This window comes from Ochotona princeps, chromosome 11 (genome assembly GCF_030435755.1).
Source record: "Ochotona princeps isolate mOchPri1 chromosome 11, mOchPri1.hap1, whole genome shotgun sequence".
In the NCBI taxonomy this organism is placed as follows: Eukaryota; Metazoa; Chordata; class Mammalia; order Lagomorpha; family Ochotonidae; genus Ochotona; species Ochotona princeps.
The window spans coordinates 44,103,423-44,117,574 of NC_080842.1; the positions used below are offsets into that span (position 1 = coordinate 44,103,423).

The 14,152-nt window shown below is 46.9% G+C and overlaps 1 protein-coding gene across 2 annotated transcripts in view; it reads left to right on the forward strand.

Moving 5' to 3' along the window:
- CORIN (corin, serine peptidase) overlaps window positions 1–14,152 on the forward strand; it is a 224,284-nt gene continuing 210,132 nt past the window's right edge. Inside the window, exon 1 of one of the 2 annotated variants that reach the window (XM_058670142.1) lies at window positions 1–328. In XM_058670142.1, coding sequence (XP_058526125.1) covers window positions 269–328 — 60 coding nt within the window. In that variant the 5' untranslated portion in view covers window positions 1–268. Of the gene's footprint in view, window positions 329–412; window positions 803–14,152 lie in introns of those variants that run through there. The other variant, XM_004579119.4, reaches the window with a different exon arrangement.

The window sequence follows — 14,152 nt, forward strand, 5'->3', positions numbered from 1 at the left end:
CCTTGGCTTTCCAGGGGTTTTGAATGCAAAGAGGTGGGGGGATGTGGAGCCTCTGTCATTAGGGTTTCTTCTGGATAGGACCCAGACACATGAGTGAAGGGGGAGGGAGTGGTCCGCTCACAAAACATGGATAATGGGGCTCCTGCGTCTTCAAGTTCAATTTGTCTCTTCCTGAGCCAAGAGAAGGACATCTGTGGTGCTTCTCCCAGAGACACGTAGAGGAGAGAAAAGCAGCTCAGACGAGAGTGGACACAGGAACCAGGGAAATATGCTCTCCCTAGCACCGGCTCGGGAAGAGCGCTCCTGCCGGGCCGCCGCCCCCAAGACGGTAAGCCCACGACTCGCGCCCCTCCCGCAGGCATGTCCGGTGGCCACTCGGCAAACCCACAGTCAACCCCTCCTCCCCCAAGGGTGCCACCTCCTTCCCGGCCCCGTCGGTGAGCTCCTGCGTTCTTATTCCCGCGCTGAGCGCCCTGCAGACTGTCCTTGGACGCACAAGGGTCCTCCATTCGGGTAGCCCAGCGGCCGGGACCCTCCCAGGGCCATGGGCAAGGTTTTCTTCAGTGTTCGAGTTGCTTCGGTCCGTAGAGCCCGCTGCACTTGTCAGGGGCCATGCCACCTCTCCTGCAGAGCCCCTCTTCCACTTGGAGCCCTACACGCGCCCAGCCAACTGGATTGCGCACGGGCGCCCTCAGAGGCTCCACAAGCCGCCGTCGGAACCAGCTCCTCGGGCATCCCTGGTCGCCTCTCGGCGCCAGCCGGCAGCTGGAAGGAGCGAGCGGCAGCCTCATCAGCCCCAGACGTAAGCCTTGTCCCCCAATGGCGCCCCTGGGTCTCGCTCCCCCGCACAGGCTTGGACTCCTCTCGGTGCCTCGGCGTCCCCTGGGCATCCCCGAACCAGCGCCCGGGTGGACTATTGGGGACTTCACGCGTCCCCGGTCGGCCGACGTGGTCTCGGGCGGACACTTGTCTCGGCACCCTGGGGGCGCCGGCCGCTGGGGAGCGCAGGTTCTCAGCCACTGGGGTATGGCGGGCTCCCACTCATTCCCGGGAAGGGAAGCAAAGAGGAAGGGCACCTGGGGCGCTCACCAGGGGCATGTGCTCCTCTGGCGTCAGTTAGGATTTGGAATCCGCTCACTACCTTGAGGTACGGAACCAAGCCAGGCCGATGCCGGCAGAGCCTGGGGAATTGGGGCAATAGGCGGCCCGGAGAGAAGTGGTGTCCTCCCGGCTGCCGCCTGAACTCAAGCCCCCACTCCCGCGGCGAGCCCCGCGCTCCCGGCGCGCCTCCCTTTCGGGCCAGTGGAGGGCAGTACAGGCACTTTGCTGTTTGCCAAATTTGCCATTCCTGGGATGGAATGCTGGGCTCGCTGAGCCGCGGCTGGATGGCAAAGCCGCCCCAGCTTTTCACTTCAGTGGAGTTTCCCTCCCAGAGGAAACTTGTAGGACCGGCGCGCCGCAAAGACTAAGCCTGCACAGGACTTTGTGACTTTCGTCTGCCCGGTGGTGGTGCATAGTTTTGATTTGATTTCTTTCTGCAGAGGAACGCTGTACCTTCAGCAGAGAAAGGAAGTTAGAACTCAAAGTCTAGCAGGTAGTTGGGGAATTAAAAGGTCTATTAAAATATTAGTTTTGGCGTGACTTCAAAGAACGAGGGAAGGAACAGTGCATGGTTTGTCGCAGTCACACCGTCGCCACCATTGGCCAGCTTGCTTCTATTATTAGGTGCTTTGTAGATGTGCTGTGTGAGGTTAAGTTAAAAATCAGCACCCAGTGCGCATTCCTGGTGCTTGGAAGGTGAGAGTGGATTTGTGTGAGTGTTGGGCTGAGCCGTCGAGGCTCCGTAGGGTCCACCAGGATGAACTATTTTTAGTTATTTGGATGTGGAGTCGCATAACGTGCCGAACTCAAGAACCTTGCAAAGGAGGGGGGCTTTTGCCAGTAGGTTAGAGAGGCAAATCAAGAGTTGCTTTGTTAGTCCTGTGAACTTGGCGTAGTGGCGCTTTTGTGGAAAGATGGCAAACTGAAGTCCATGTGGACGCTGCCTTGCCACACTGAGGCGGTCCTGAGAGTGAGTGCACAGAGGGCGTCCGGACCCAGCAGTGGGTCCTTGGTGGCAGTACCTCCCTTCCCACAGGGCTTCATCTGGATTCCCCCCATCCAGTGCCTGGACAAGCCCTAAGGCACTTTTGAATGTTGTTGGGGGGTGGGGCCCAGAGACTTTGGGGTGAAGCTAAGCAGCCCAGTGTGTGCAGTTAGAGCAGCCCAGTGTGTGCAGTTTGAGAAGTCCAGTGTGTGTAATTAAAGTAACCCAGTGTGTGCAGTCAGCATAGCCCAGTGTGTGCAGTTAGAGCAGCCCAGTGTGTGCAGTTTGAGAAGTCCAGTGTGTGTAATTAAAGCAACCCAGCGTGTGCAGTCATCATAGCCCAGTGTGTGCAGTTAGAGTAGCCCAGTATATGCAGTTAGCATAGTCCAGTGTGTGTAGTTAGAGCAGCCCAGTGTGTGTAGTTGCAGCAGCCAGTGTGTGTAGTTACAGCAGCCAGTGTGTGTAGTTACAGCAGCCAGTGTGCGTAGTTAGGGTAGCCCAGTGTGTGCAGTTAGAATAGCCCAGTGTGTGTAGTTACAGCAGCCAGTGTGTGTAGTTAGAGCATCCCAGTGTGTGTAGTTACAGCAGCCAGTGTGGGTAGTTAGAGCAGCCCAGTGTGTGTAGTTAGAGCATCCCAGTGTGTGTAGTTACAGCAGCCAGTGTGTGCAGTTAGAGTAGCCCAGTGTGTGTAGTTAGAGTGGCCCAGTGTGTGCAGTTAGAGCATCCAGTGTGTAATTAGAGCATCCCAGTGTGTGTAGTTACAGCAGCCAGTGTGGGTAGTTAGAGCATCCCAGTGTGTGTAGTTAAGAGTGGCCCAGTGTGTGCAGTTAGAGCATCCCAGTGTGTGTAGTTACAGCAGCCAGTGTGTGCAGTCAGCATGGCTGAGTGTGTGCAGTTCGTGCAGCCCAGTATATGCAGTTAGCATAGCCACTTCCTGACAGCTGCATCTTCAGCTAGGTGGCCCAGTTTCCTTCTTCCTTCCCTCCCTCTTCTCCTGACACACTAAGATGTGCATTTGCAGTTTCTGGGTGTCTTGAAGCTGGGGGCCTGGCAGCATCCTGAGGACCAGGAGAACTGTAATTCAGAAGGTTTGCCAAACATGTCCAGGAGGGAACTGCTCATTAAAAATTTTAATTTTTTATTGGAAAGTCAGATTTACAGAGAGAAGGATAAAGAGAAAGAGAGATCTTCCATTTGTTGATTCACTCCTTGAATGACTATAATGGCCAGAGCTGAGCTAATCCAAAGCCAGCAACCAGGAACTTCTTCCTGGTCACCTACATGGGTGAAATGACCTAAGGCTTTGGGCCATTCTCTGCTGTTTTCCCATTTTACAAGCAGGGATATGGGATGGGGGGAAGTGGAGCATCTGGAACACAAACTGCTCCCTCACCATGGGATGCTGGCACTAGCAGATGGAGGATTAGCCAGTTGAGCCATCAACCCCCCCGCCAAAGGCTTACTTCAACAAGCATGCATTCAGGCTTGCTGTGTGCCACATTGCTTCCACTTGGCCTGATCCACTGGAGACAAGGAGATAGCCTGAGACCATCGCCATAATCAACACCATGGATATTACATCACCTCCACAAGTTTGCTTCTGCCTTCTTGACTATGTTACAGGAACACTGAGCAGAAGATCTGCCCCCCTGAAGAGGTTGTAAGTTACAGCACAGCTCTGTTGCCTGTGGGAGCTATATGGCACAATAAAACTCTGAGATTGACTTATCTCATTTAGCTGAAGCTCCTCGCCCTTTGTCTACCTCCTGTTCACCACCCCCTCAGTTTACCACTTGGCCTGGTGTCCCCCGGGTTCATCCAGTTGTCCCAAATGGCAGGATTTCTGTTTCTATAGAAGGTGAGGAATGTCTGTTGTATATTATGTGCCTTATTTTCTTTGCCCATCTACCCCTTGGTGGGTAGCTACACTACTTCTACTTCTTTGCAAGGAACACAAGAATACAAGTATCTCTTCAGAATCCAGATATTGATGTCTTTGGTATATACCCAGATATCAGATTGCTGGATCGTGTAGTTGTTTCAATATTTTTGAGGAGCCAGCCATACTGTTTTTCGTATTGACCACATCAATTTACATGCCCACCAACAGTATACCAGAGTTTTGTTCACATCCTTCTTTCATGTTTTGGTACTGGCAATGCTAATGTGAGTAACTATCTCATCGTGATTTTAATCTGCATTTGTTGGTGATTAGTGGTGTTCAACTTGATCTTTTCATATGCCTGCTATCCTTTATTATGTCTTTTTTGGAGAAATTTCTACTCAGGTATCTTGTCCATTTAAAATTGGGCCTAAGAATTAATTTTTTTTTTTTGGTATTGAGTTTTTTGAGGCAGATATTTTGGGCACAAAACTTTCATCATATGATTTGCAAACAATTTCCTTGTAGGCTTGCTTTTACTGTCATTCTCTCTGCGTGTTTTTGCTTTTGTTGCCTCTGCTTTCTCCGATGCATCCAAGGTGTTGTCCCCACCCTTCCCGCTTTTTTTTTTCAGGACTTCAGGCTTTATGTTCTAGTGTTTAGTCCATTTTGAGTTGATTTTTGTGTTTGGCATAAGCTAAAGGACTGATACTGCATTTTTTTGTACATAGAGATCTAATTTTCCCAATGTCATTGGTTGAAGAGATTGTCTTTTTCCTCATTGCACAGTGCTGGCATCTCCATTACAGCTCAGATGATCATACGTGTGAGGGCTTGTGTCTGGGCTCTCTATTCTACTCCACTGATGTATGTATGTCTGTTCTTATGCCAGTGCCATGCAGTTCTGGTTACTGTAACTTTATAATATATTTTGAAATTAGGGAACATGCTGTCTCTAGCATTGCTCCTCTTGCTCAAAATCTGGTTTCTAGACTGTTTTTACTCAAGGAGCAGCCAGTACAATCCCAGATCTCAGATGCAGCCTCCATGCCTTTTCAATGGGCAGTTTTCTGTGATTCTAGTGCTTTACTGTATAGCAGAGTGGCAGCTAGCCACAGATATTTATATTTTCATTAAGCAAATGAAATCAAATTAAAACCTCAGTCTCATATCCTGTATAATTACATGTGGTCTGTGGCTACTGCATTGGACAGCGTAAGATGCTTCTCTTTGCAGAATATTGTCCTGGACAGCTCCAGAGAGTTCTTCCACTCCATGATTTAATGAGACTCTAGGATGAGAACAGCTTTCCTGGCTGGCATGTTCTCTTGCTTCCTCTTAAGAAGTGGTTTTGTGCAGCAGAACTTTCTCTGTCTGGTAGAGGTCTTTTTCACTGCTGTAGCATTTGTAGAATGGAAAAATGGCCAGTTATAAACAAATGGGTTTGTTTATAAACCAGCCAACAAGGTTGTGCTGGTCACCAAATCCCTTGCAATTCTCCCTACCAGCCAGAATGACTTTTGTTTTGTGGTGTTTGCTTCAGTTCCTGGTGAGCATGAGGCTGATGGTTGTCTTGGTTTTAGAGTAGAAGCTGTCACAAAAGAGAGGCTCTTCTTCCCCTAAGTATACTCTTACACTCTACCTTTGTTGTTGTTTTTACAAGAATTGCTGTGCTGAAACACTATGTTTCATTGTTTGGAGCAAAATCCCCTCAGTGTGTTTAACTCAGATTTAAAAATGAATACTCCACTTTATCCTATAGAACTCTTCCCAAACTAATCGCCGTTTGGAAGACTATATGTTTCACCTCTTCTTTGTTGCTAGTTTTTTCACTCTTCCTATTCTGGAATGTAAGCCCAGACTGAGATTTTTCCACTGCTTTTGTTCATTGCTGTGTGTGAGCCTGCTCCATAGCTAGTACCCAATAGTAGCCATGTCTGAGTGAATTCTGACTGTATTGCCCTCTAGTTGGAACTTGCTAATATATTAGATGCTTAGAACAGCTGTAACAAATTACCAGAGATTGAGGGGACTTCAAACAACAAGGCTTGATGTGTTCATAATTTTGGAGACTCTAAATTCAAAATCAGGGTATCAGAAGTGCTTTGCTCCTGTTGAAGGATCTGAGAACACTTCCTGTTGCCTGACTTATTGGGATCACCAGTCTTGGTATTTTTGGCTCGGGGAAGACTCAGTGCTCCAATGGCTGCTTCCATTGTAATCTCCATGTAATCTCTACTCTTACCTAGGAGCACCAGCCCTCCTGGATTTAGGGTTCACTCTACATAAATTCTAAAAGAAGTCTAATAGTCCCAATGAGTTATAAAAGCAAAGATGTTAAGCCCAAGTCAGGAGACATACTGACTTTCTGTGAAAATGTAATTTGTAGCGGATGTACTTTCATGCAGTGTGGATCCATGGCTGGGTCCCTTTTTCCTGCCTGATTACTTGCTCTCTTGGAGTTGATTTCATTTCTGGGTCTTTGCTAAATGTTTTTTTTTTTATTAGATTTATTCATTAATTACATTGTGTTGTAATTACATAGAATCTGGGATTCTCCCCCCCACCCTCCCCCCATGGTGGGTTCCTCCACCCCGCTGCATAACCATAGTTCAAGTTTAGTTGAAATTCCCTCCCTGCAAGAATTTGCCAAGCCTAGAGTCCAACATCCCATAGCCCAGACAAGTCCAACTACTTATTGGGAAGACCCTCTCTGGTCTGAGGGCAGAGTCAGCAGAGTATCTTCCCGGTCAAATAAAAGCACTAATATACCATCTGCAACAATTAACATCATTGTGGATTTGATTGACATGATATTGAGCAGCCAACATGTTAAAAATAAATGCGATTTCTTAACCACTTTCTGTGACCCCCAATTCACAGTTCAATTTTAGTTTATATACTACAAATGACATAATATCCATAGCATGACATGATATGCTTAACATCATATCATATTAAATTAAGGCAAACATGTGGTATCTAACCTTTTGGGATTGGTTCATTTCCCTTAGTATTATGGTTTCCAGTTTGGCCCATTTGGCCACAAAGAACTGCATTTTGGTTTTTTTAATAGCTGAGTAGTATTCCATGGAGTAGATGAACCATAGCTTTCTTATCCAGTCTTCTATTGATGGGCATTTTGGCTGTTTCCATGTTTTTGCAATTACTGATTGTGTTGCTGTGAACATAGGAGTGCATGTTGGTTTCTCATAAAACAAGTGTTCTGGATATATTCCTAGTAGTGCTATAGCTGGGTCATACGGTATGTCGATTTTGAGTTGTTTGAATATTCTCCATACTGATTTCCATAGAGGCTGTACCAATCTGCAGCCCCACCAGCAGTGGAGTAGGGTTCCCTTTTCCCTGCAACCTCGCCAGCAAGTGTTGTTGGTGTTTTTCACGTGGGCCACCCTTACTGGCGTTAGGTGGTATCTCATTGATGTTTTAATTTGAATTTCCCTTATTGCCAGGGAGCTTGAACATTTTTTCATATGTTTATTTGCCATTTGGGATTGTTCCTTTGTGAAATGTCTGCCCATTTCCCGTGCCCATTTCTTGAGTGGCTTGTTTATAAAATCAACAGCCATAGTGTATGCTAATAGCCCCAAGTTGCTAAATGTTTTTTTGAGTAAGTTCACTCCTTGATGTTTGTTTTTCTTGCAGAAGGACAATCCCCTTCAGGATGGGCAGATTATGTTTTGTTAATATGTGCTTTCCACCTGGGCCTGTAAGGCCTGGGACCACATGTCTTTGTGTCACTGAATCAGCAACTCGTTCCCGAGCCTGTCACTATCTCCATCCCATCTCCAGTCCTGACCAGTCCGCTTGACTCAACAAGAGGTACTGGTGTCCTGGAGCCCCGGCTGCTTTGCCTGGCCCATTCCCTGAGCGTTCTGCTGTGGCATTGGCTCTGAGTCCTGCTGAAAGGAGCTTCTAACTTACCTTTGCCTCTCACCCTCTATGCGCCAGACCGAAACAACTCATGTATGAGGCTTCAACGCCATAGCTCGGGCACAGAGAGGACTAGATTCATCTATTGAACAATCATTTAGGAGCCAGACATGGTACTAGATGCTTGGGTATACATCAGTGAACAAAACAAAACCCCTGGAAAGCTTAATTTCTTTTTTTTTTTTAAAGATTTTTTATTTATTTATTTGCTTGTTTATCTAAAAGGTAAAGATACAGTGAGAGAAAAAGACCCAGTGGTCTACTGGTTCACTCCCCAGATGGCCACAACTGCTGGAGCCCCTACCCAAAGCCAGAAATATCTTCCTAGTCTTTCCCAAGGAGTCAGGGCCCAAGCACTTGAGCCATCATCCATTGGGAAAGCTTAATTTCTAACTAAACAATAAATCCTACACTGGGACCCCAGGGAAGAGAGATATCTGTTAAATGACATGAGTCGGCCTGCCTTGTCCTCCAGCTGGTATACTGGAATGAGAGCCCAAACTGAGAAGGGAACGTGCTGTTGGTTTCTGAACCTCTGTGCAGTTAGATGTGGTCCTGTGTTTCAGCACCGTTCTGTCCTCTAACCTCAAATCAATGAACTCATCTGGTACTTGACTGATGCGTCTGCTCCAGCTCTGGAAATAACTGACCACATGGGGTGTATTGGCAGAGGTCAGATTGGTCTCCAGGCTGGCACATCCCTTAAGGATTTTCCAGAATTCTTTGAGGTGGCCTGATTTTTACCTCTCTGTATGTTTCCAATGCAAATAAGCAAGGTGCTGCTCTCCCTGGCTGTGCTTAGAAAACTAAAGCTACAATGTTTTGTTTTATCTTTCTCTGGGACCCTTTAAAATGATTTTCTCCTAGTCAAGCAAAATCAGAAATGAGAGTTTGATACTAAGTTGATACTATGAAGCTATGAGCTTTCTTTGTTTATTATTACAAAGTCAGATATACAGAGAGGAAGATCTTCCCTGCAATGAATGATTCACTCCCCAAGTGGCCACAACGGCCAAAGCTGCACTGATCCAAATCCAGGAGCCTCCTCTGGGTCTCCCACGTAGGTGTAGGGTCCCAAGACTTTGGGTGGTCTTCGACTATTTTTCCAGGCTACCAACAGGGAGCTGGATGGGAAGCAGGGCTGCTGGGTTTAGAACCAGTGCCCATATGAGATCCCGGTGTGTACAAGTGAGGACTTTAACTGCCAGGCTGCTGTGCTGGGCCCGAAGCTATGAGTTTTGTAAGGTCAACAAACCTTTTTGTCCCTGGTTTCCTCATGGGTACTATATCACAATGGTCAGATTATTTACTCTCCAAGGGCCTTCGTGGGTCCAAAGCTAAGAATGAGGAGGACATGCTACCATCTCCCTGCATTCTGTCCCTGTTTCCTATTCCCTACTGATGTTAAGGGACTGCCATGGTACTCCCTTCTGTACACTGGGAGCTGTATGTTCTGTTTCCCTGCAAGCTTGACCCGACCTGGGTGTTGAACAGTTCGTCTGTTCTGATGTTATCTGTGTGACCTAGTGTCAGATCCTAGGAATTCAAGGGCTCTGTCCGGTGAGATTGCCTTCACTGCAGCTGCCATTTGCAAGTCCTGGGCCGTGCTGACTTCCAACGGACAGGACACAAATCAGGAGTCCCACAGCCACCGCCTCAGGTTCAGTGCTTTCCTGCAAGAGGCCACAGACCTTAGGGAGACGCCTGTGTTGGCTTAGGATGCTAATGAACAGCCAGATGAAGAGACAGGTCAGGAAGGGTTCTGAGTGGGGGAGCTTCTGTTCTCGTGGAGTTGGGGGTCTTGGCACTTAGATGTGTTCTCCAATCCAGAAAGTCCCCCGATACCTTTGTGTATAGGTTTTGATGGTGGTCTCATCATGGAGACTTGATTGATGACTAATTCAATCTCCTGCCCCCACTTCTCCCCACTGCTGCAGAATGGGGCCAGCAGTGCCGTCTTTTCATCAGGGTTTGCTCTTCCTCAAACTAGCTAAAAATCCATTAGATTAGCCTCATCAGAATAAAAGGCACTCTTATCTTTTCTATCACTCCAAGAGCCTTAGATGCTCTGGGTCAGAAACTAAACACAGAGACCATTTTTAAAATTAATTATTAATTATTAATTATTAATTAATTATTTTGCATTATGTGACAGTTTCATAGGCTCTGGGAGTCCCCCCACCCCTCCCCCTCCCCTCCCCCCTGGTGGATTCCTCCACCTTGATGCAGTATTACAGTTCAAATTCGATCAAGATTCTTTCCTTGCAAACGTATACCAAGCATAGAGTCCAGCTACTTATTGTCCAGATGGGTTGAACAGTTTCTTGGGGAGACTATTTCTGGTCCGAAGTTAGAGCTAGTAGAATATCATCCCAGTCAATTAAGAGTCCCAATATAACATCAACAGCAATTTGCAACATTATGGAATTGACATGGTTTTGAGTAACCAGTATGTTAAAAAAAAAAAGAAAGCAAGTTCTTAACCACAAGCTATGATTAGCTCATTGACATTTCAATTTTAGTTTATATACAGGACCAGCTGCTATATACCTTAAAATGGCTATAAGGTACCATTCAGCTGTCTCGTGTCTATTTCATTTTCGTATTTAGCCATTTGTTGTGTTGAAGTATAATTTTGTTGATCTTGGCAGATTTTAGGATAATCTAGACTGGCTTGTAACTCTAACAAGACATTTGTCGACAATTAAGGTGCAGAACATTTTTTTTTTGTTTTTTGGGGGTGTGTGCAGAAAAATCCTCAGCACCATGGTGAAGAGTAACTAATCTTTGTGTCCCACCCAGCGAGGCATGAGCCAATCCACGCCAGCTCTTTCCTGTCAGATTTCAAGCTCTACTTTCTGTTGTTTGTCTATTTATTTATTTATTTTTTTTTTTAGTTTGTATGATTGTTTGTTTGCTATGAGGGGTTTTCGGAGCGATCCCGATGGTCATTGCGAGGGAGAGTGGGGGTCCAGAGGTGGAGCCAGGCTCGGACCAGTGAAAGCTCTCCTCCCTGGTCCCGAAGGACATTTATTGTTTTTCTGTTTCTGCGGACCGCTCAGGGCTTCTGGTTGTCTTTCCAATGACGTCGGTTTCTGCACGGTAGTGTTTGGACTTCTTCCATCCCCTGCGGAAGCTCCGGTTGTCTCTGTGGGTGGTGGTGGGGGGGACAGGAAGGTGAGGAACACCCGCTTCCCTCTTCATGAATATTTGCTGATTGTTCTAGTCACCTCCAGTCGAAGCGTCAAATTGCTCATTTAACCCCAGAGGAAGCCTGATTAGAGAAAGCGGCTGAAACCACTTTTGCTGTGGGTTTCTGGGGTGCTACCTACTCTGGCTCTAGGTAGACACCTCAGAAGTGAATGATCTCCTGAATATGCCATTTGTGGTGTGAAACAACGAGTAGGAAGGGCCGAGAAGGTGCTGAGTAGCCTTCTGTCTCGTGGACCAAGGGCTCAGGTGTCCTGGGAGCTGTCGAGGACGACTTTGACATAGGAGAAAAATTTCCTCCTTAGCTTCCAGGTGGAAAATATGCCCTTGGGCATGCAAAGAAATACAGACATCCTGGAAATGTGTTCTGAGGGCAGAGCAGCAGAATTGTCAGGCATAGAAGGGGGTCCTAGGACCTTTGAAATGTAGGAGGTTGGCAGGAAAGCACTGAGGATACAGACTTGGTCTGAAGAAGTCCTTAACCCAGGTCAGAAGAAAGTCTTGGGAGTCCTGGGGGCAGCCCCGCAGCCACCTGCACTCAGCCGGTGTTGGTCACTTACTGCACTGACTGGGGACCCTTGCCACGTCACCTCCTCTGACTCAGTGTCCTCCCCTCCAGAAGTGGGAACAGTACCTCTCCCATTAGGGCTTAGGTACGGACGGAGTGAATAGTATTTTCTTTTCTTTTTTTTTTTAAAGATTTATTTTATTTGTATTACAAAGTCAGATATACTGAGAGGAGAAGAGATAGAGAGGAAGTGGAGCTGCCGGGATCAGAACCAGCGGCCATATGGGATCAAGGCGAGGACCTTAGCCACCAGGCCACGCTGCCGAGCCCCGAATAGTGTTTTCTTGGAACACAGGGTGCTAGATAAAAGCAGAACACAGGGTGCTAGATAAAAGCAGGTTTTTCTGTTGTTGCTGTTACTAGGAGAGAATTCAGTGCTGCATGTACCTAACAGCTCTCTTGAGTTAAGATCTGAATTCTGGGTGGTTAGCTGCTCGCCCCAGAGAAGGCTGAAAGAAGAAATGTTTTTCAAGGTCTCAGCTCTCTTTGGAGTAAACTAACACAAAAACCGCTGAAATTTAAAGCCACACTGCAATAGCTCAATAACTCAATAGAAGTATTTTAGCCACATAGTTTAAAACTACCTAGTATCTGCATTTGAAAAAGTCAAAGGAAATGGATGAGTTTCATTCTAATGTGTTTTATTTAAATGTACCTAGTCTAAGATTTTATGATTTTAATGTGTAATCAATGTAAAAGTTACTATCGAGGGTGGACACTAAGCCTGGTCACTTGCTTGGGACACTTGTGTCCTGTGAAGTACACTCTCAAGTCCCTGGGTTCAGTGCCCCACTTTACTTCTGACTCCAGTTCACGCAGATCGGGAGGCGGTGGTAATGGCTCATGTCATTAGGTTCCTGCCTCCCGTGTGGGAAATTGAGATTGAGTTTCTGGCTCTCAACTTCATCCCTTGCCTAGTCCTAGCTCTAGCAGGTATTTGGGGAGTAAACCAAATCTCCCTCTCCTTTTCACTTAATAACTAAAGAAAACTTTTAAATAAGACATTTTACCTTATTTTTAAATAGTAAGTTCTAAAATTTCAGTACACTTGTAGCACATCTCAGTTTGAATGAGCTAAATTGTACATGTCTAGTAGCAATAAGTAGTTCCAGGGCCAGATAACAACCTTCCACTCAGATATAATCATGCCCTTATTCCCAGCACCTGCTAATGCTGGAGCACGGCCCTCGTAGCCCTCCTCCCTCACCCCAGGGTGGGTATCCCAAGTAGAACGTGGTGGGGACCATTTGCGTAAACCTCACACCGCTGAGGCTTGTTGAAAGCCTGGGAACACACCTGGCTGTTTCCACCAGGAGTCAATTGTACTTGTTCTGCTCTATAGTATTTAAGGTCGAGTTCTCCCATCAAGCTGCGTGGGGGTATCAACTCGCTGGCTGTTGTCATCCTCCGGTAAGTTAAAGCAAATATCTCTTATCGGGCTTCTTTGGAATTGACAACTAGGGTGTGTGGGTCCTCTAGAACTTCCAGTCCCTGTTAGGTTAACAATGGCCAAAGGTGAAGTTGTCCTGGCTGGCCTGGGTGGGCCTCAGGTAATCACAGCCTGTCTGGCAGGAGGAGGTAGGAGACCAAAGTAGAGTTGCGAGAGGCACTGTGAAGGCACAGCCGGGTCACACAGGGAATAGAGACAACCACTAGGAGCTGGAGGAAGACAGGTCACCTCCTTCGGGTCTCTGAAAAGCAGCAGCCCCGCTGAGGTCTGGACTCCAGCCAGTGAAACTGAACTGTTTTTTTTGGAAGCGTTAAGTATGGGTTATCTTTAACTTGCAAGTCTGAGGTCGTTTGTTGCAGCACTAATAGGAAAGGAACACAGCTTTCTGTAGCAACACTCAGTCCCTCCTGAGAAGGTGTCTGCTCAGCTATGTGCATGTCTTCTTCCGGGTGGCTTCCTCTGAGCTCGGGCTAAAGGCCGAGTTTATGGCTGGTTCTGGCGTGCTTCCAGGTTCCCTCCTCTGTTAGTGCTGGGGTCATTCTGCGTCTTCCCCACCCTGATTGCGATGCATCCTGTGCTGCCCTTAAGGATGAAGGGGGAAATGTTTTCACCTGATAGTGCAATGCCCAGCGGAGAGCCAATGGTTTGGGAAAGGTACTAGCCGGCTTCTTGTTCATTTCTGGCAAATCTAAAATTGTTTTTAAGAATTATTAATAGGTACCTTCCCGTGTGTCTGGCGGGGTTAGTGTGGGTTTGGCAGGGTTAGTGTGTTCCACCTTTCTGAGTGTTGGTGACTGTGGTTCAGCCAGAGTTTTGTCAGATCACAGATGAGCTGTGTAGTGGAGACTAGCATCTGGGAAGTAAACATGTTGCAGTACGCATCTTTCTCTACTCCCAAATCAAAGCAGGACTTTGAATGCACATGTAAATATACCAGTATGTTGCTAGATTTTCTACCTTAGTTCGTACCTACCATGCATTTAAATAGCAGTAAGTTAAATT